This window comes from Alligator sinensis, unplaced genomic scaffold, assembly GCF_000455745.1.
Source record: "Alligator sinensis unplaced genomic scaffold, ASM45574v1 scaffold883_1, whole genome shotgun sequence".
Classification (NCBI taxonomy): Eukaryota; Metazoa; Chordata; order Crocodylia; family Alligatoridae; genus Alligator; species Alligator sinensis.
Genome location: NW_005842009.1, coordinates 1,940,657 through 1,960,197, shown reverse-complemented (window position 1 = coordinate 1,960,197; position 19,541 = coordinate 1,940,657). Strand labels below are relative to the sequence as shown.

Genomic DNA, 19,541 nt, shown 5'->3' with positions numbered 1-19,541 from the left:
CCCACTGTGAAAGATCTCCAGGCTCTTCCTTTGCTGGTGTCATCCTCCCTATACCAGGGGATGGAGGTATGTCATTCCAGCATAGAATTAAGTGACAGGTATGTGTCTGGTTGCTCTCAGGTCCAGTTTGAGGCGGTGATCTCCAGCGAACGTAGAGGATACCTTGGCTTGGATGACATTTTGGTCTTGAATTATCCCTGCTGTAAGTAAGATGGAGACCTGGCTGCAGCTGCCTTCCTGACAGGGGCCAGCCATCTGGCCTGCCATGCTGTCATGGGGAGTCCTCACACTGCCAATTAATGTCCTTGTAATGAGGGGTTTGATGGGACTCGGTGTTAACTGGCTGCCGTGGTGCCTGACAGCATTCATACTCTCCTGTCAGAGCAGAGCCAAGGAGGCACACCAGCTGATGTGGCTGGGGATGGATGAGAGATGGCTGTCAGGACCTTTTGTCAGCAGGGTGTTGGGGCGGGGGTGAGGGTGAAGGGACAGCCTCCTACAGACAACATAAACTTGAAGTATCAGGAACTGGAAGTCACCAGCCTGGTGAATAGGACCAGAGAGGGCCATGCAGGGGAACAGGCTGGTGAACAGCACTGATTTTTGGCAGGTTGGGAGAGACGCTGAGGTGCTGTCACTGGGCAGGGTGGTGCTGGGTGGGTAAAGAACATGACTTAATGGCTAATGCTGCACAGGGCCAGACAAGGTGGGGAGTGCAGGCTAGTGCCTAGCACCAGGCAGGAAAGCTATGAGTCCCAGTCCCCACCCCTCCCATCTCACCTTGGGGAATAGACCAGCACCCCCATCATGTAGCTGTGATCACTGGGCGTCAGTGACAAGGGGCTCAAAGCACCCAGGGTCACACTGAGCCCTACACCTGCTGAATGGACACCCACTCACTCATGATCAGTGAAGCTCAGTTATGTACCTTCCTGTGGGATCCTAGGGGCTTGATTTCAGGAGTTCTCAGCAGCTCATGGGCTCAGTGGTTGGGTGGGTGACACTGCAGGGGCATATGTGAATGTCCCTTGAATGATACACCCTAAAGCTGTTTCTGCTTCTGCTCACAAGTCTGTAAACTTAGATGAGCACAGGCCTAGATGTCATGCCTTTGAAAAGGACAGTTCTGGTGGCAAGGGAAAGGTCAGTTGACTGGGGATAGCCTCTGCGAGGTAGCTAACATCCTGGCAGACTGGACAAATTGGGTTCAGGGCATGTATACCAGTGTGCCCCTGAGTCCTTTCCCTAAATAGTGTCTCTGCCAGACCAAGCCAGTAAGCTCTGGAGCATTAATGATAGGGAAGGAGGGCATTGCAGGAATGTGGTGCTAGTCAGTAGTGTCCTTCTTTGTGGCTGGAGAGTTAAACTGTCAGGCAGCTTCTGAGCCTTTCGTATCGTTCCTGCCGCCTCCTCCATGGCTTCTGCTTCTTCTGAGAAGGTGCCTCCCATACAGTCTGTTTTGGCGGTGGAGCAGTTGCTCCATAGAATAGGACAGTGAGAATTTACAGTCAGGCTCACAGCCATCATTCCACGATGCCCAGTACCCTACAGCCTGCAGTGATCAATACATGATGCTAAGAGGAAAGAGAAAATCCCCCCCATAATGCGCTTGTCTAATTGTGCCATGTGGCAACTGTGGAAAAATGTCTTCCTTCCTGACTCTGTCACTGAAGTGGATTGCTTCTAACCTACCCTTCCTAAATGCAAAGAATTTGGATCTATATACTGGGGGGCTCTTTGATCCAGGTGCTGAGCTAATTAATACCATTTAATTCAGCTCCTGCTACAGCCGTTAATCCTGAGCAAGAAAATAGCATGTTTTATAGCTGTGCTCCACTGCAGAGCCATAATCTGGTGTGGCCGTGTGCTCCTGGGATCCAGCACTCTGTCCCATGGCTGTGTACGGGGGGGAAGCGAGGGGCAAGCCCACCGTAGTGTAGATCTGGTGTGGCGCGCCTGTGGAATCCAGTGGGATTGTTTGTTTCTGTGCCTCTGCAGCCAAAGCGCCTCATTTCTCCCGCTTGGGCGATGTGGAGGTCAATGCCGGGCAGAACGCTACCTTCCAGTGCGTGGCAGCTGGGAAGGCATCGGAAGCCGAGAGGTTCCTCATGCAGGTGACTGGACCAGGGGGGCTGCCTGGTTTTGCTGTCTTTCTCACTGTCTCTGGGACTCCCTGAGTCACCTCATTCCCAACTCTTCTGTGCAGTGCCCTGATTGCAAAGCCAGGGTGCTGGTACTGACTCAGTGCTGCCTCATCAGTACTACCCAGAGAGGTGGGGCTCCCGGTCCATTTGAAGGCAGTGGTGTGGGGGCTGTTGGAAATGAGCAGAGGAGGGGAAGGCACTTTAACACTCTTCCCCTCCCTGACCCTCTGTGTCACATCAGAGATTCCCTAGGCTCCTTTCCACTAGAGAGCAGTTGATGGAGGATAGAGAGATGACCCCACTCTCACCCTGGCCTACCTCAGGGGCTCTTCTGGGCGATATTCCCATTGAGGTTGGCAGGAGTTTTACCTAACTAAGGGTGACGAGACTGGACCCCTAAGCAGCAATGGAAGACATGGGCTGCTATAATTTCCTACTCGCCACCCTCTCCCCACATCCCAGTGGGGCATTAGCATTTGGCATTGTGCTGCCATTCCCATTCTGCTCCACATTACCACCATCTAACTGTCCAGAGAGCAGCACTGAGGGCTCTGGGGCTGGAAGGCTTGACAGGCAGGATCTTGAGTGAAAACACAGTGGGGGAAAACGGGTGGGGTGGGTACTATCAGACACAGACGAGATCCCGCATTGCTACTTGGCCATTATGGGGAGCTTCACAGAGCAAGCACAGAAGAGCTGAGCAGCAGGTGCTGCCTGGATTTCACCTTCCTCCCAACGTAACATCATCTTGTTGGCCAGCAGAGGCAGAATGGAGCAGTTGTCCCAGCTGCCTCGGTGAAGCACATCAGCCATAGGAGGTTCCTGGCTACCTTCCAGTTGGATGAGGTCTCCAAGGCAGAGCAGGACCTCTACCGCTGCGTCACCCAATCCGTCCGGGGCTCCGGTGTCTCCAACTTTGCAGAGCTGATTGTGAAAGGTGAGGGTGATGCTTCTTTATGCTATGGGAGGACCCTTCAGCTGAAGATCGCATCACAAATCTGTGCTGCTGGCCCCATCCCTGTGATACAGATGAGGGAACTGGGGCACAGAGACAGAAAAAACCTTGCCTCAAATTGCACAGGGAGTTGACTCCCACTTGTTGGTTAATGCACCGGACTGGAACTTGAGACACTGGGTTTTGTACCCAGCTTTGCCACTGGCCTGCTGGATAACTTTGGGCAAGTCGCTTTCTCTGCTTGTGCCTCAGTTTTCCCCACCTTTAAAATGGGAGAAATGCTGCAAGCCTTGCTTTGAGCTCTCCTGATGAGTTAGTTCAGTGGTATCAAACTAATCCAGTCCCTGCAGACCATCCCTGTGACTGGATCCAGAATGTGGGGCTGGACCAGCTAGATTGGGTCCATGCAGCACATGTGCCAGACCAGCTGTATGTGTGGGGTCTGGCCCATTCCAGCATATGGAGCTGGTCCAGCACATACTGAATATGGTGTTTGGGTTCAGTCCAAGACCTGTGGGTAGCACTGTGGGCTGGACGATAAGGATCTACATGCCAGATTTGGCCTGTGGAGCCTGTATCTTTGACACCCCTGAGCTAGCCATTGCTAACAACTGTAGATACTAAACAAAGACAGCTCATTGCGTGAGGGGAGGTGCTGTCTCTTCCTCGGTCCTCTCCCTGCGGCAGGTCTCAGGCTGTATTGTGTTGGCTTGTAGCCCTGCTCCAGCTTAGATGCGTGTGTGAGAAAAGGCAGGCAGCTTGACAGGAGGCTGGAGGGAAGAGCAGGGGACAAGTGTGATGGTGGGGAAGGGGAAGCTGATGAGCTGGGGAAAGATGTGATAGGAGAAGAGCAGGTGAGCTGGTGTGAGGAAGGGAAGGACAGGAGGTGTTAGGTGTGCTTGGAAATGGTGGAGTGACAGGTGGGGGCTGATGAAAAGGCACCTCCTGAAAACCAGACTTGAGGTGTCTCACTGACTTTAGAGGGGGCGAGTTTAGTCCACTGGATGTGGGATGACTGAATCAATGCTGAAGGTCTTCCCTCTGATCAGGACTCATCATTGATTTAGACCAGGGATGGGCAATTATTTTGGGCAGAGGGCCTCTTACTGAGTTTTAGCAAGCCATTGAGGGCTGCATGACAGGCAGCCCAGGGCAGATTAATTAATTTTCTAATTTTTTTAGGGGCCCTGCAGGCTGGATAGAATGGCCTGGTGGGCCGCGTCTGGCCCCCGGGCCGCATTTTGCCCACCCCCGATTTAGACTGACTCATTGTTTCATCCCAGTGCCATGTGATGCTGGTGAAGTCACTAGGAGCCTTATTGTAGATTTGAGTGATTATTGGTTCATATTGCAGGAGTGTTTGCTGTAGAAATGCAGCTGACTCTGGTAGGTTGTGGCAACCGTTCAGCAGAGCACAGTAGCAGTGCTTCATGTTTTTAGTGTGTAATGACTTAGGAAGCAGCAGGCAGGATCAGACCTGAGATCCACCATGTGCACTGTCCTGTCTCTGACATTCGCTCATACCAGGCACTTCAGAGGCATGAGTAGGAAAACTTGCTTCTTGAAGCAGTTCCTTCCTGACTCATAATTGATAGATGGTAGGTCATTCCCTGATCTATAAATGTTCATAGTCCTGCAAAAGCTCTCGGGCATTTAAAAAATATTGATTTAACTGGATATTCTTTCTTTCCATATACATTGTTCCTTTCCATGTACAGCTCTGCCCCGGCTGGACCTGATGATCTTGTAAGGTCGCTTCCAGACCCTAACATCTATGATTCAACATCTATGAATCTATGTGCAGGCACTTTTTACCTGGTAGCTTTGAGTTCCATAAGCTCAGCGTGCTATCCATCGGTGGATTCAGAGGCACGGTAGCCTTTGTTAAGGTAGTGGGATAGCACTAGTTTGCAGTTATCAGCGTCTGTGTGTCAGCCAATGCAGACCATTTGTAAAAAAAATAAAAAAAAAGGAAGGGAGGTGCCTCCCCACATGGACTTTGTTCATTTATTTTTGATGGTCGTAGTTGGGTGCTAATTAATTTTGATGGAACTTCACGGCACCGTCACAGCCTGCTTTGTACAATTAAGGTTTGGTCAGTGGAACTGTTGTGCCCTGCATTGTAAAACCTTTGCTGGGAGAGGGGAGGGAGTGAGAGAGAGCGAGGCACTGGGTGTGTGTGTGTGTGTGTGTGTGTGTGTGTGTGTGTGTGTGTGTGTGTGTGTTAAGGGGGGAGAGATGGGAGGGAGCGAGAGAGAGCGAGTGTGTGTGTGTTGGGGGAAGTACAGCAAATATCTTATTTTTAGGGGTACATTCTCTTTACTTGTCTGGTTTTGTTCAAGACCAGATTATACTCTCAGTTGCATCTGTCCTTTGCAGTGTCCTGCAACTGAGGTCAGCATTTGTCCCACAGGCCAAGGGCAGAGTTGCTTTTGAAGAGAAATTTATGTGTGCCAGGATTGCTAGATCATGGGCTAGAGCAGGGGTGGGCAAAATGGTGGATCCAGCTGGTGGCTGGACTCTATTTCCCAGTAGCCCCTGCCTGTGTTGCTATAACTAGTTTCCATGGAGATCCCAGCAGCGGTGGCACTGTGGCAGTGTAGGGCCAGAGTTTCCACGGAGACCAGTCCCAGCAGCACTGGCAGGGCACGCAGCTGGGCAGGGAGCTGTGCTGGGGCTGGGATATTGCGGTGGTGGCAGTGTGGTTGGGAGGTGGGGCAGAGCCCCGATCCGCTGCCCGCATGCCCCTGCCTGGGACATGTGGGCAGTGGATTGCAGCTCTGCCCCAGCTTTGGACCATGTTGTCACCGCCACAAGATCCCAGCCCCAAAGCTCGCCCTGCCCAGCCTTATACCCTGCCAGTGCTGCTGGGGCTGGTCTCCATGGAAACCCTGGCCCCGTGCTGCTTCGGCGCTGCCACTGCTGGGGTCCCCATGGAAACCGGCTGTGGCGATGTGGGCAGGAGCTTCTGAGAAGTGGAGTCCTCCGAGAGCCTGATATGGCCCATGGACCGGACTTTGCCTGCCTGTAGGCTAGAGTCTGCCCTTGTTTGAAAAGGTGGACCTCTGTGGCAAAGTCAGTGGAACTGCTCTGCACTGAGAGGACGCTGAGTCTGACCCAGTCATCCTTCTCAAGCCAGGATCCTGGTAGACAAATGAGGAAGAGGAAGGTTTGAATGTGTCTATACTATAGAAAGGATTGGAGCCCCATTGCATTAGGTGCTGTGCACACACCTAGCAAGAGGCACTGTTGGCCCCAGGGCAGTCAGAGCTCAAGCAGACAAGACACATCAAAAGTGGGAGAGATTCGACATGGGGAACTGGGCTCAGGGAGGTTCACTCATTTACTTAAGGCTACACAGGGAGTCTGCAGCAGAACCTAGACCCTGGATTTCCCAAGTCCTAACGCAGCACCAGCCATACAGCGCAGTGGATGGTGGTGGTGCAGGACAGGTGCTTGGCTCAGTAGGGAGGGGGATGCTCTATTCACCCTGCTCTGTCCTTCCCCAGAGCCTCCGACGCCCATTGCTCCCCCACAGCTGCTTCGAGCTGGCTCCACCTACCTGATCATCCAGCTCAACACCAACTCCATCATTGGCGATGGCCCCATCGTGCGCAAGGAGATTGAGTACCGCATGACGTCAGGGCCCTGGTCAGAGGTCCACGCCGTCAACATGCAGACCTACAAGCTGTGGCACCTGGATCCCGACACGGAGTATGAGATCAGTGTGCTGCTCACTCGCCCAGGCGAGGGAGGGACTGGCAAGCCGGGGCCGCCCCTCATAAGCAGGACCAAATGCGCAGGTAGGTGGCTGGTTAACAAGGATGTGGGAGGAGTGGGAGGTGCTCTGTCCATCCCAGGTTGCGGGAGGTGCTTTAACTCATCAGGATCTTCATGAGCATCCGTGGGGCAAAGGGAGTGGCATGTGTGGAGTCTCTGCTTGTTTCACCGTCCTGGTCAGTAACACAGAGGGATGTTCCTCAAGACGCTTAACTTCTCCTGCCCGTCCAGTATCCTTGTTACTAGGGCTCAGACCTGTCTCTGACTGCCCCTAGCCACAGGATTCAGGTGTGCCTGTAGGCTTCCAGCCAGCAGGTGATGTTTCACTAATGCATGGGTGTGGGGGCATGGGGCAGGGCCTGTCGGAAGGCAGCCGGCTTCATCAGGGTCCACCCTGGGTTAGTGCGATGGGAGTGACGGCTCCAAGCCCTGTGTTTAGAGACAGTCAGTGTCGTGGGTGCTGTGAAGAAATACCTTCTCATCTACCCCATGCTGGGAGACCAGTCCCTAGCAATTCAGTCCCTCCCACATACATTTTTTCAGTTGGATGCTGCTTTTAATTCTAGTGTTTAGGTGAGACCTTGTCTTGGGGGCTTCTCCATTAAGTGAGCTCAGGCCATTCCTTTAGCCTCTCTCAGCCTGTGAAAGCCAAGCAGTTGCTGCACAGTCCTGGCCCCCTCTGCCTCACCCCTTACCTGGGAAGAGGCAAGGCTATGCTACTCTTGCTTTTGTGTGCTCAGTTTGCCATTATGTGCACTCAGGTGCTAATGGTTGAGCCCGGGTAAAAATAAATGAATAAATACCAGGACCCCAAAGAAAGCTGTCCTTTGTGCCGAGGCTGACTGTGCAGCTGGGATTTACTGTCTCATATGTTAACAAGGGTCACATTAAACTGACAAATGATCGTTGCTTCAGCAACTAGATAAAGAAACAGTCAACGTTCATTGGCAGTGGGATTAATAACAGCGCAGGAACAATGAGGTTTTGCACTCGCCGTGGCCCATAACTCAACTCCAGAGCACTCGTTTTTACAGCTTATGGCTTGTTGAGTACATTGGTTAAGCACTTGCTGTGGTGATGAATGGGTTAATAATGGGTGGGGCAGTAGCTTTTGTGTGCACTGGATCCTGCCCCAAAAGAGCTGGGTCTTGCACTTGCTGTCTGGACAGGCGGGGGCACCAGCACCATCCCAGGCTCAGGGGGAGAGTGCCTTGCACATGTGACATGAAAGGCCCTGCCCCAGAGAGCCGCAGCCTGACCTGGAGGACACAAGAGATGGGTGGAGAGAAGGAGGAGCCAGGGCAGCAAATGTAACAGGGGAGTTAGGATTGTGATCTTTCCAGCCGTGCTTTTACCTTGGAGGCACATCCCTTGACTTCGATGTGAGCAGAGGTTGCCCAGCGCTTCTCGAGGGAGTGGAACTGGACCTCCTCACAGGATCAGGCCCTGTGAGGTTGCAGGTGGTGGCAATGTACCCATCTCAGGTCTTCTATGCCTCATTCCTAGCCTGCGTGCTCTCACGTAGGCTGCGTTGGCCCTCATGTTCCCCAGTATCGTTATCCCCATTGCTCAGATGGAGAAGTGAGGCACAGAGAGACTGAGTGAGCCCAGCAGGGGCTTCCTGAGACTCCAGTCCTGTGGGAACAGGTTCCACTGCTTGGATTCACTACCTGGGACACACCATGTGACCAGTGTTCCCGGGAGCGAAGCATTAGCAGAGCCCTGACTGAAATATTCTGCAGGCAGGAGCCTGTAGCAGTGGAAGCCGAGAAACCTTTGGCTTCAGTCATCAGCTGCCTCCAACCACAATAGATAAGCATGTGGATCTGCCCTTAATTGACTTTTTAGCAACAGCATCCTGCAGCATTCACTCTGCTCTATTGTTCCCTAACCAAGATCCTTTCAGGAGGGCTGGCTGGGCTGTCACTGGAAGAGCTGAATGTCCTCGTATGCATTGAGAGCCTCTGGAGGCCAGAGCATAATTAGCTGGCTTGTCAGTGCAGAGGCACAACTGGACTGCCTTCCAGGAGAGCGCTGGCATTCAGGATGGGATTCCCTCCACCTGGCCTGGCACAGGAGCAGACATTGTTTGTAGATGCTCCATTCTCCTTGTGCGGAGACCAGATGCAGGGTGCTTACTCACTGCCTCCAGGCTCAGCAGCCCTAGTTCACAAGCAGAGCCGTCCTACTTTGACAGAGGTTTCTAATGAAGCCTGAGCTCCAGCCAGGTTCATTGGAGGGTGAGAGGATGTGCCTGTTAGGGCACAGTTTTAAACTGGGGAAAAGAACATGTGCAGTTATGCTGAATGGGCCAGAAATATTAATCCCAGCTAAGGAGCTTTGATTGATTGGCAGTGGGTTTTGCAGCAGCCAAACTGAGTGACCATCACCAGTCCTATTTGCTCTTACTGTTCCTGCCATCGCTCTTTAGAGATGTGGGGAGCTCCAAAGTGTTGGAGATCAGCAGGGATGAGCCCAACCCACAAAGTCCTGATGCTGATTTGGATCATACCCATCCTAAATTCGAAAGGGGTTGGTTTTGAGTCAGCCTGCCAGGCCAGGAGTCTGGCTTTGAGATTTAGACACAGAGCCCAGGCCACCTCCAAGCTCTGTTTCAAGTGTGCAATGTCATCAAAAGGACAAGGTTTAGGGCATTGTTGTGCTGTGATGGTGCGTTGGCTGTGAAGGTGTATTCTGGGATGTTCTCCAAGCTTTTTCATATTAGTCTACGGGAGGCAGGTGAACTGCAAAGGAGGCAATGTATAAATCAGGGTGGGAAACTCCTTGACCTAGAGGGGGAAATCCCTGTTTCTCTGATCTCTGCACCAGGGTTATCATGCCCATTGTGGCTATATGGAAAGCTACTTTTTATTCTCTTATGCCTGAGTTTAAGTAGACAATGCCTTTTATAATGTTTGCTTAAAGACTAAGCAAAATGCCCTGGTTATTAACCTATTTGAAAGCAGGATGAAAGCTATCTTGCCATGTTTCAGAACAGGTTCTCTTATACGAGCAATAGCAACGTTGGTAGCTGGGCCCTATTGCTAAATGTTCTGTATTCTTCAGTTCCATTTTCCCTCTGGCACATAGCGAATAATAAGACTAATTTCTTTTATGCAGATGATATACAGGAAGTTGTGACATGCCCAAGGTCACACATTCAGTGGTTGGTGGAGATGGCAATAGACCTCTGCCCGCCTGATTCCCAGAAGCCCATTCTAGCCATGACTGGGACATGGGGTGGTCAGAGCAGACGTCTCCCAGTATGGGGCCAACAACGTCATTTGTGGGGAGCCTTTCTAAAGACCTCTCCCACCTCTGTTGCCTTGACAGAGAGTCTCCTGAGGTCTCAGACGGCAGGAAGTTCCTGGGGCTGGTGTTTCAGACACTCCATAGCAACAGACTTCCTCCGTGTGCCAGGGGTTTAACTGCTCAGTAATTAAACAAAGTCAAAGGGAACACATTTTTTTTTTAAAGATGAACATGATTGTGATGTGCCCTGTCCCTTTGAAGGAGCGGCTTTTATGAGATGATCCTTAATACTCACCGGTTGGGAAGCGATTGCAGCCCCACAAGAACAGTGACACAGGTTGTCTTCTTCACATTTGTTTTATTTTCCCCCTCCTCCCTTAGCCCCACCTCCTGTGGATGAATATAGTTGGAGCATATAAATTAAATACACAAAAGTGCACAAGATCGCTGTGCTGGGGAAGTAATAAGAGTATTTAACCTTTCTGGGAAAGAGCTTGTTTTTCAAGTGGCTGAGCTTGAATGTTGCTTGCAAAGTGATGTTATGGGCGTCCTTGTCACGTCTCATGGCCAGGCTTGTGGGGACTGGGAAGAGAACTCAGGCGCTTGCTGAAAACCATGTCCCTTGGGAAACAGTTTGCCAGTGATAATACTATGTTAGATGGGCATGCAGAGAACTGCTTCCGGCCTTTGCTCAAACCTTTCCTGATGCCCTGAACTAAAACTGTCCAGAAGTTCAAACAGTCCTCAGCAGTGCAAGATCATTAGAAACTGAGCCTGCAGTATCTCGCTGTGAAACCGGGAGCCTTGGTGGCCAGAGCTGCAGGACTGTCTTCCCTTCCCTACCCCGTGGCAGTAGCAGAGGACTCTCAACCGTCTTTTCCAGACTAGCCACTAAGAGAACAAAGAGCACGCACTATAGTGACAGGGTTTCCAATGGGAAACTCAGGCCCCTGGGTCTTGCTATGGGAGTTGTGTCCAAGTTTTGTGTGGGTTCTGGACCTTGCTCTGCTTCTTTCTGTCTGGATGAGGAGAGGCTTCAGACCTCTCTCCTGCTGGTAAATGCTATTCCAGTCTACAGAATTATAGATGTTAACAGGTGAGAGTTTCAAAGCCACCTTGGGGTAAAAATGTCCAAGGCCAAGGCTCCTTCAGGCAATCTTGCTCTGCTCCGTGCTCACTCTTCAACATCTCTTCTCTGACGGGAAGGGTGACAGTTCCTGTGTGTGGAGGTAGGGTCTACTTGCAATAGCACTATTACAGATCTTGTTTCAAACCCATGGGAACTAGGCAATGACATAATTCTTGCCATTCTCCTAGCATAGTCTTACTGAGGACCTCATTCAGTGGGTGCGAGTGAGTATTAACCCACCTTCATTTAATAGATGGGGAAACTGAGGCACAGAGAGGTGGAGCAATGCACCTGAGAAGTCTGAGAGCTCTGCCTGCTTTGTTCTTGTTCATGCATGCAACTGAGTTTTAAAATTGCCGTCCTGGCACAGAGCAGGATTTGCCTCTGCCATGCTGCTTACTACATGAGATGGTTTAAGGAAAAGTGATGGGACACTGTAGATGAGATCAAAGAAGTCACCTACCCTGTCTTCCTCTGCAGTTGGTGGTTGCCAGTGTGGTCTAGACCGGGGCAGGCAAAATACAGCCCGCTGGCTGGATTCGGCCTGCCAGGCCATTCTGTCTGGCTCGTGGGGCCCCTCCAAAATAACAACTATTACCAACCCACGGCTGCCCCTCTGAAAGCTGGTGGGAGGAGGGCTTTCAGAGGTCATGTACCATTGGACTGGGCACTCCATGGAGCTCCTGGCCCTCCAGCTGGGAGCCCAGTGTGGAGGCACCAAGAGCGATGGTGAGTGACTGGAAAGTTGGTGAGTGGGGAGTGCTGGAAGACCCACGTGGAGGCCTGGAGCCGGCTTGGCCCGGCCCAGTGGTGTGTGGCTGTGGCTGAGTCCTGGGAGATGCACGTGGCTGCACGGATCCAGCTCGGTCCGTCCTGGCGATATATGCCAACTGGCCAGTCTGGGTTGGCTCCGTGTTGCCACGTGCAGCTTTCAGGACTTAGCTAGAGCCGTGCACTACTGCGGGGGGGGGGCTCTGCCTGGTGTGGGCCATGAGCACCCTAAGGGCCTGCCACCTGCTGCTGCTGTTGGCGTTGGGGGCTGTGCACCGTGGGGGGTATGTAGTAGTGGGCCCCACACTCGCCCACATACACCCCACACCCATCTACAAACCCCACAGTCGCCCACACACTCCCACACTCAACCTCCACAAACCCCCAGACCCTTTCACAAACCACTCCACAAACTTCATACCCACACCCTGCCACACCTCTTCACAACCCCTCCACAAACTGCACACCTATCCACACACATGCCCACACCCCCCGCCCCTTTACAAACTCCACACATACACGCACACCCCCACAAATCCTGCACACGCACACATACACCCTAGAACCTCCTGCCCCCCACCGCACCCCATAGACAATATACAAGAATAAGACTTTATTTTGAGCTATTATGCAATCGCCTCTATATGCACTGTGCAAATGCACGTAAATCAGAACACAAATATTTTTTGAAATAAAATGTAAATAATGTTACAGTAGATGTTTGATTTTTAGTATATGATTTTTTTGTTTGTTTTTGGTTCCAAGATGGCAAGCCCCCCCCTCCCAGGGGCAAATAGAGGGCCTTCTGGTGGCAAAGACCAGGGGCTAGGGGTGGGACTTTCAGTCCCAAGGTGGCAATCAGGGGGCAGGTCACCAGTCAAGGGGCAGGGTTACCCTTGCAGCCCTCAACAGCCCACCAGAAGTCCTTAAGCGACCTTCAAGCCAAAATAATTGCCTGTGCCTGCTCTAGACTGTAGACTCTACAGTGACAGCAGGGGGTAGGAGACCCGACTTCTATTCTTGGCTTTGCTAGATAATCTGGGACAAGTCACCTCCCCTCCCTGCCTCAGTTTTCCCACCTGTAAAATGGAGCTTATGATACTGATTGACTTTGAGAACTACTGAACAAGGCACCGTGTAAGAGGGGCAGCATATGTAAGGTAGGACTCTCTCCACTCCAGTTTGGAGTGCCTCTCACCCATATTAAACAGCTGACTCAGGCGGAAGCCTGGTGGTAATGGATTAATTTGTATGCTGCCAACATGACCTACATGCTCCTCCTTCTCCAGCAACACCCTTCTTCCAGGTCCATCCCAGCTGATTGACCGCCATCGCACCCCAGTTTGTGCCAGCTTCCAGAGGAGGGAAGTGCAACACAAATCTGCAGAGCTGTTGCTTTCCTTAAGTGTCAAAACCAGCCTCCATCAGTTAATGCAAGAGAACAAGCTCATCACTGCACTGATGGTGCATGTTTAGCGCTGAAATACCTCCTTAGCCCTCATTAAGTGCTACACAGCAATCAGTAACATTAGACACACCTTGTAAAGCCAGCAAGCTCTCTACTGTACCTCCTCAATTCTTAGCTGACTGCCTCTGGGATGAGATGTACGCAGGCGTAGCTGCTATCTGTGCACAGCGCTCTGCTCCCATAAGATCACCAGGCTGAGGCTGGGACAGCACTTTGGAGGATGGCCATTCAGGGAACCCCTGGGGCTGCAAGAAGCAGTATTGGCCATTCTCTAGGTGGCATTTCTCTCTGAGAGCTGAAGGCTCTGGATGGATCTGTGCCTTGAGCTTGTACAGATTCATTTGCAGGGGCTCAGCCCTTGGAACTGCCCCTAGTTTCCCTCTATCAGCTGCTTGGTTCTGAAACAAACCTGAATAGATGCAGCGTGCAACTAGATTCATAGACGTTAGGGCTGGAAGGGACCTCGGAAGATCATTGAGTCCAGCCCCCTGCCTGAGGGGCAGGAAGTCATTTGGGGGCATACTATCCCAGCGAGATAAGCATCCACATTTCTCTTGAAGGCGTTCAATGTAGGTGCTTGAACCACCTCTGATGGCAGGCTATTCCAGACCTTGGGGGTTCGGACAGTAAAGAAATTCTTTCACTATGTGAAAACTGTAGACCCCGTGGCACTGTTTAAAAGCACCAGCCCTCATGTCCTCTAGGCTGTATCATGTGGTTGAAGCCTAAACTCCCTCTCCACTCCTGTGTGATGTGGAATAGCCCTTCCCTTCGATCCAGACTGGGGCGCAGTCCCATGCTATGAATGAGTGGAACATGTGCTGCCGCCTCCTCAGAGGTGGCTGCTTGGCAATGATGGGTGTTGATTCCTCTGCACCTGTCAGCAAAGTGCTTTGCGTACTCAACGTTAGCTATCCCCTGTGGCACTGGAAGCCGTGAGCCCAGCCTGCAATAGGGAGGAGGATCCTCTGAGACTTACATGCTTGGGAGTCATTTCTGTAAGTGCTGCTGAGCCAGGCACGTGTCTAGAGCACACTTGCCCATCCTTTACCTGAGGCAGCCCTGGAGCGACGGGAGATTCCCAGTGCTGCCACATGCCATCGGCTGTGATTGACACTGCTTGTACAGGCGCGCCTGTGTGTAATACAGCTGTATTAGCAACTGTAAGCACAGGCGGCTCTGTGCTGGCACTAATTGTATGGATATATTCCGCGATATTAATGCCTGCAGACATCCTTGTTAGCTGATCTCTTGCTGAACCACTCTTAGAATCTGCTTACATTGGCCCGGGGGTGCCAGGCTGTCTGTTTCCCACTGATCATTTAAATACACTGGAATAAAAAGGAGATTGAAGCTTAAAGCCTGGCTTTCTATCAGTGCCATGTGCTGCTCTTCTCCTGATGAGGACTCCAGGTAGGGCTAGGAGCAGCATATCATTTGCAGCTCATGCCCAGCTGTTGTACCCAGTGTTAAGTACGGGTCATAGGACACTCTTCTAGCTTGTGCCTCCTTTGAAGCCAAAGTCTCAGCCCCACTTTCATTTCCAGCATGTGTCTGTTGCACATTATATTGGCTCAGCTGCTGTTCCCCTTTTCTTTGGCATTCGGTTTCCCTTCCATGCGTGTTTCATGGAGCTTAAGAAATGCCTAACCCAGTTAGCAGAGGTATCTCGACACGGATCCATCCATCCACGCATGTTTGAATGAAAGCTGCCTCCAGCTGGAAAAGGGCACCAGGTCATTTGGGTAGGAAATAGTGCTCACTGCATTGTTTCCTTGTATGCTGCTGGCTGTGGAAAGTGGTGTGTATTAGCCATGCTAGCTTCATAGGCCACCTTAGGTCAGAATGGACTTCTGACCTTTTTCAGTGTCTCACAATTTGGAGGAGATCCAAATCCAATCACAATACTTGGGATTCAAAGATCTCACCAGGGCTCAAGCTGTAGCCCTGCTGAATTGTTGTGCAGTAGGTAGATTGTGGGAAGGGAAGGTGCCTCTTCTGAGCTTACAGAGGGACTGACATTGCAGCTGCTCCTAGGATTACTGCCCTGGCTGTTCCCCATCCCTTCCACATCCCTGCACTGTTTCCAAAGGAAATTTGACAAGCGTTGCTTATTAGGAAAGCTAAACTCAAGCAGTAAGACCTATGATGTGTGTGAGCCTGGGTATACATGGAAGATTTCCAGGAAGGGATTGTGAAGGTCAATTCAGTCCTGGACATATTGACATGCACATGGTTGTCTTTGCTCACTGCCTCTACTTGCCATGAAGAACTCGTGTGGCTCTGGGCTCTTCAGTAGGAGGGACCCTGGTGGATTCAAGGTTCCAGTTTGTCACCTATGACTTGAGTGTCATTGGTGTAGTGTTCTGGCATCCTATTTGGGGATTTTTGCACCAGAGGATGTCATTTGTAGGTAGCAGCTTTGCACCTAGAGTGACTCGGCCAGAGAGAAATAAAGGGAGAGAGCAGTGTTCACTGCTGATAGGTTCAGCTCCTACAAAGAACTGCCCTGTTCGGCGCTGGCAGCATGCATTCCTTCCAGATGCCCATACCTCCAGCTAGACAGGGCTAGTCAGGGCTTGCTGTGCTGGTGCCGTCCGGTGACTCCCCCAGAGTGCTGTGACTGGAGAATGATATTTTTTCAGTGGGAGAAAGGGTCACTTCATGCAAATTTCATGCACATCCCACAAGGATGGTGGAAAGATCTGATCCGGAGGTGGATGGCAATTGAACAACAATCTTCTGCACTTCCCTAGTATGCGAACATCCCTTTATGAATTAATTGATTCCCTCAAACCCACTGGGGTTTTGTGCATTGAGGCAGGACAAGGACTTGTTCTGTTTCATCGTAGTGGGAGAGCATGTTGACTCAGACATCTGCGTCCCAAGAAGGGCTCCAGCTAGTTTTACCAGCAGCCCTGCTCCAGGTTGTGTTGGGAGTGGTTATGATTTTTCTACTGCCTGTGCAGAGCTGTGGGGACTGACCTTTTAAATCAGTCAAGTCATAAAGGTGACCTGTGTGCATCACAGCTTTGACAAGAAGGCAAGACCATGGCACATGCAGGGAGAACAGAGCAGTTTGGGAACTGGTCCTGTTAATTAGGGTCATTAACATCAAGAGCCGGCACCTATGGGGAGCAAGGCTGTGTCATTCCCTTGAGGCAGAGTTGTCACTTGTGGTTTAGGGAAGATGCTGGATTCAGTGCATATCAGCGGCAGAAGGTGAGCCAGCCTGGAGAGCAGTTTGCATTTAGGAGGTTGCAGGGCTAATCGCGGGCTAGCACAGCCCCTCTGCTTGCAATGATTCTGATATAGTCGTTCCTACGTGCTGGTGGGGAGAATCTATGGGAGACTGCATCCTTGTCCTGGTTGTGAAGCCGGTGATGTACTGTGTGGGTGCATCAGGACCAGCTCTGTAGCTAAGGCCTTGTGGACCTTTTCCTTCCTTCTCCTGCTTGAGTGATGGAATGTGAAACCTGCTGCCTACATTTCCACGGGCATCCCCTTGCAAGGCTTCTGCAGCATGAAGTGGCTCTTGTGTTGATGAGACTCAACTCTCAAACCTCCAGTTTCTTGACATTACTTTTCAAGGGAGAGTTGAATGCTCTGAGTAAAATCCTGATGATTTTTTTCTGAGAGAAAACACTTAATAGGTCACTTAGCTTGAGCCCCGACCTTCTTACCGTATTTGTGTTTAGTTTTGTTCGCCTGGCGCTGCACAGCCACCAATTCCTCACAAACTCCTGGTGCTAATTGCTGTGGCTGCCACATTTCACCTGGAGCAGGAAGAGGGATTGCAATGTAGCATCTGAAGCATGAGCTATAATTTGGCATGATACCAAATTATGGGGCATGATTCCAAATTATGGGGCAAAGTTAATATACCAGAGGGCAGGGAATGGATCCAGGCGAATCTGGACAGGTTGGAAAAATGGTACAGAATGAAATAGGATGCAGTTTGACAAAGACAAGTGCACAGTGCTGCACCAGGGCAAAAAGAGCCACCAACGCACTTGCAGGTTGGGGGACGACCTTCTCAGCAGCACAGCAATGGAAAGGGATCTTGGAGTCATAGTTGAGTCCAAGATGAAAATGAGTCATCAATGTGACAAAGTGATCAACAAGGCTAACCGCACTTTATCATGCATTAGCAGGTGCATGACTAACAGGTCCAGGGAGGTGATGCTTTCCCTCTGTGCGGCACTGGTCAGGCTGCAGTTGGAGTACTGCGTCCAGTTCTGGGTGCTGCACTTCAAGAGGGATGCGGAGAACCTGGAGAGGGTCCAGAGGAGGCCACTCGTATGGTCAGAGGCCTGCAGGCAAGGTCCTATGAGGAGAGACTGAGGGACCTAGATCTCTTCAACCTTTGCAAGAGGAGGCTGAGAGGTGATCTTGTGGCTGCCTATAAATTCATCAGGGGAATGCAGCAGGGAATAAGGGATGCTCTGTTTACCCCCTGGAGAAACTAGGAACAGTGGCCACAAATTGACAGAGAGCAGATTTAGGTTGGACATTAGAAAGAACTTCTTCACAGAAAGAGTTGCCAGAATCTGGAATGGGCTCCCAAGAGAGGTGGTGCTCTCCCCTACCTTGGGGGTCTTCAAGAGGAGGCTGGACAAGCACCTAGTTGGGGTTGTCTGACCCCAGCGCTCTTCCCTGCCCAGGGCAGAGGGTTGGACTCAATGACCTACTGAGGTCCCTTCTGACCCTAACATCTATGACTGTATAGCCACAATTAGCTGCAATGAATAAGTAGCACTTGAATATGTAATTAAAGGGAGTGCTTTAATGTGCATGTGGCATGGGGAAGAGTTAAGGGCATTGGTTGAGGCATGCATTCCTATAACTTGCCTTTTGAGCGCTCAACTCTGCAACCTTAATGTTGCCTGAACACTGGGAGGTTGTGTCTTTCTGTAAATCTTGCAAGCATTTAGTGTTAGGCCCAGTGCTTATATCCTTTCTTACTCATCCCCCTGCATGCCTGGCTTATGAAATACATGAACCTCAAACACTTCTCTGCTGTGGAGGTTGTTTCTTTTTAGCTTGTCCTAGCAACTCCTGCTCTTGAAGTCCCCAGTTCTGTCCTTCCTGGCAAGCAAGATGGCGGTTGTCACTCTTAGATGTCTGATGAGTGCTTTTTATTGTACAGTCTTGTTTGCTGCATTGAGACCACTCTCAGCAACTGTCGGTGTTTGTAGGCTCCAGCCCGAGAGCAGCGAGTCAGTCACAGCCTTTGAGAGTGATGGTGGTGATAAAGCCCCTCCATAATAATCGGGCCTATTAATGACAAGGCAGGGAATTGACTCACCCCTTCTCCGCTCTCCTCCCAGGGCAGTGATTCCAAACTAGCCTGCACATCTGTCTCCGATGTGCCATCCAAGCAGGTGTCTTTGCTTGTTCGCTTGCATCATCTCTTCCCCAGGGCTCATTACAACACAGGAAGACTGGGGAGAAAGAAACCTTTCCAGCTCAGCTGTTCCCACCAGGCAGGCTGGCACTTTGGGCTGGCTGGAACATGTGGGCTTTGATCAAGGAAGAAGCTGCCACCTCACTGGCACTTCACTGCCGCTTGGCTTTCAGCCTCGGGGGAACGGATTGGGGTGGCGTTAATGAGGCCCTGAGGAAGCCACATGGGCTGATCTCCGTCTGCACTGCTCACCTGCTCTGCACCCTGGAAAGCCCCCGCATGCCTGCCTGAGAGTTGGCAGAGCCCTCATCTGATCCAGACAATGCTGTGCATTTGATGCAGGTGGTGTGGCAGGGATACTATGCAACTCTGTCTCCTCTGCCAGTCCTGACGATCCTCATCTGGGCTCACTCACCACTTAAATGAGTTTACAAGGGTTCTGCCCTAGTTCCTTGAGGAGGTATTGATCTACAAAGAGCATCTTTAAGCTGAGACGAACTCAGGGAGGCTCCTGCAAGGTCAGCCAAGCAGAGTCTGGGTTGGCTAACTTGATAGATCCAATGCCTACAGACTTACATAAGTCTGGAGCTGGGCCTTTGCTCTCATAACTGTGGGAGGGAAATGAACCCAGACAC

General features: G+C 51.3%; 1 protein-coding gene across 10 annotated transcripts in view; it reads left to right on the top strand.

Annotated features, from left to right (window-relative positions):
- Positions 1 to 19,541, top strand: part of PTPRU (protein tyrosine phosphatase, receptor type U) — a 408,251-nt gene that overhangs the window by 243,219 nt on the left and 145,491 nt on the right. For 7 of the 10 annotated variants that reach the window (XM_025201929.1, XM_025201933.1, XM_006021871.3 and 4 more), the window contains 4 exons: positions 121 to 202; positions 1,999 to 2,114; positions 2,904 to 3,081; positions 6,609 to 6,902. In XM_025201929.1, coding sequence (XP_025057714.1) covers positions 121 to 202; positions 1,999 to 2,114; positions 2,904 to 3,081; positions 6,609 to 6,902 — 670 coding nt within the window. The remainder of the gene's footprint in view (positions 1 to 120; positions 203 to 1,998; positions 2,115 to 2,903; positions 3,082 to 6,608; positions 6,903 to 19,541) is intronic. The other 3 variants (XM_025201930.1, XM_025201928.1, XM_025201931.1) reach the window with 1 other exon arrangement.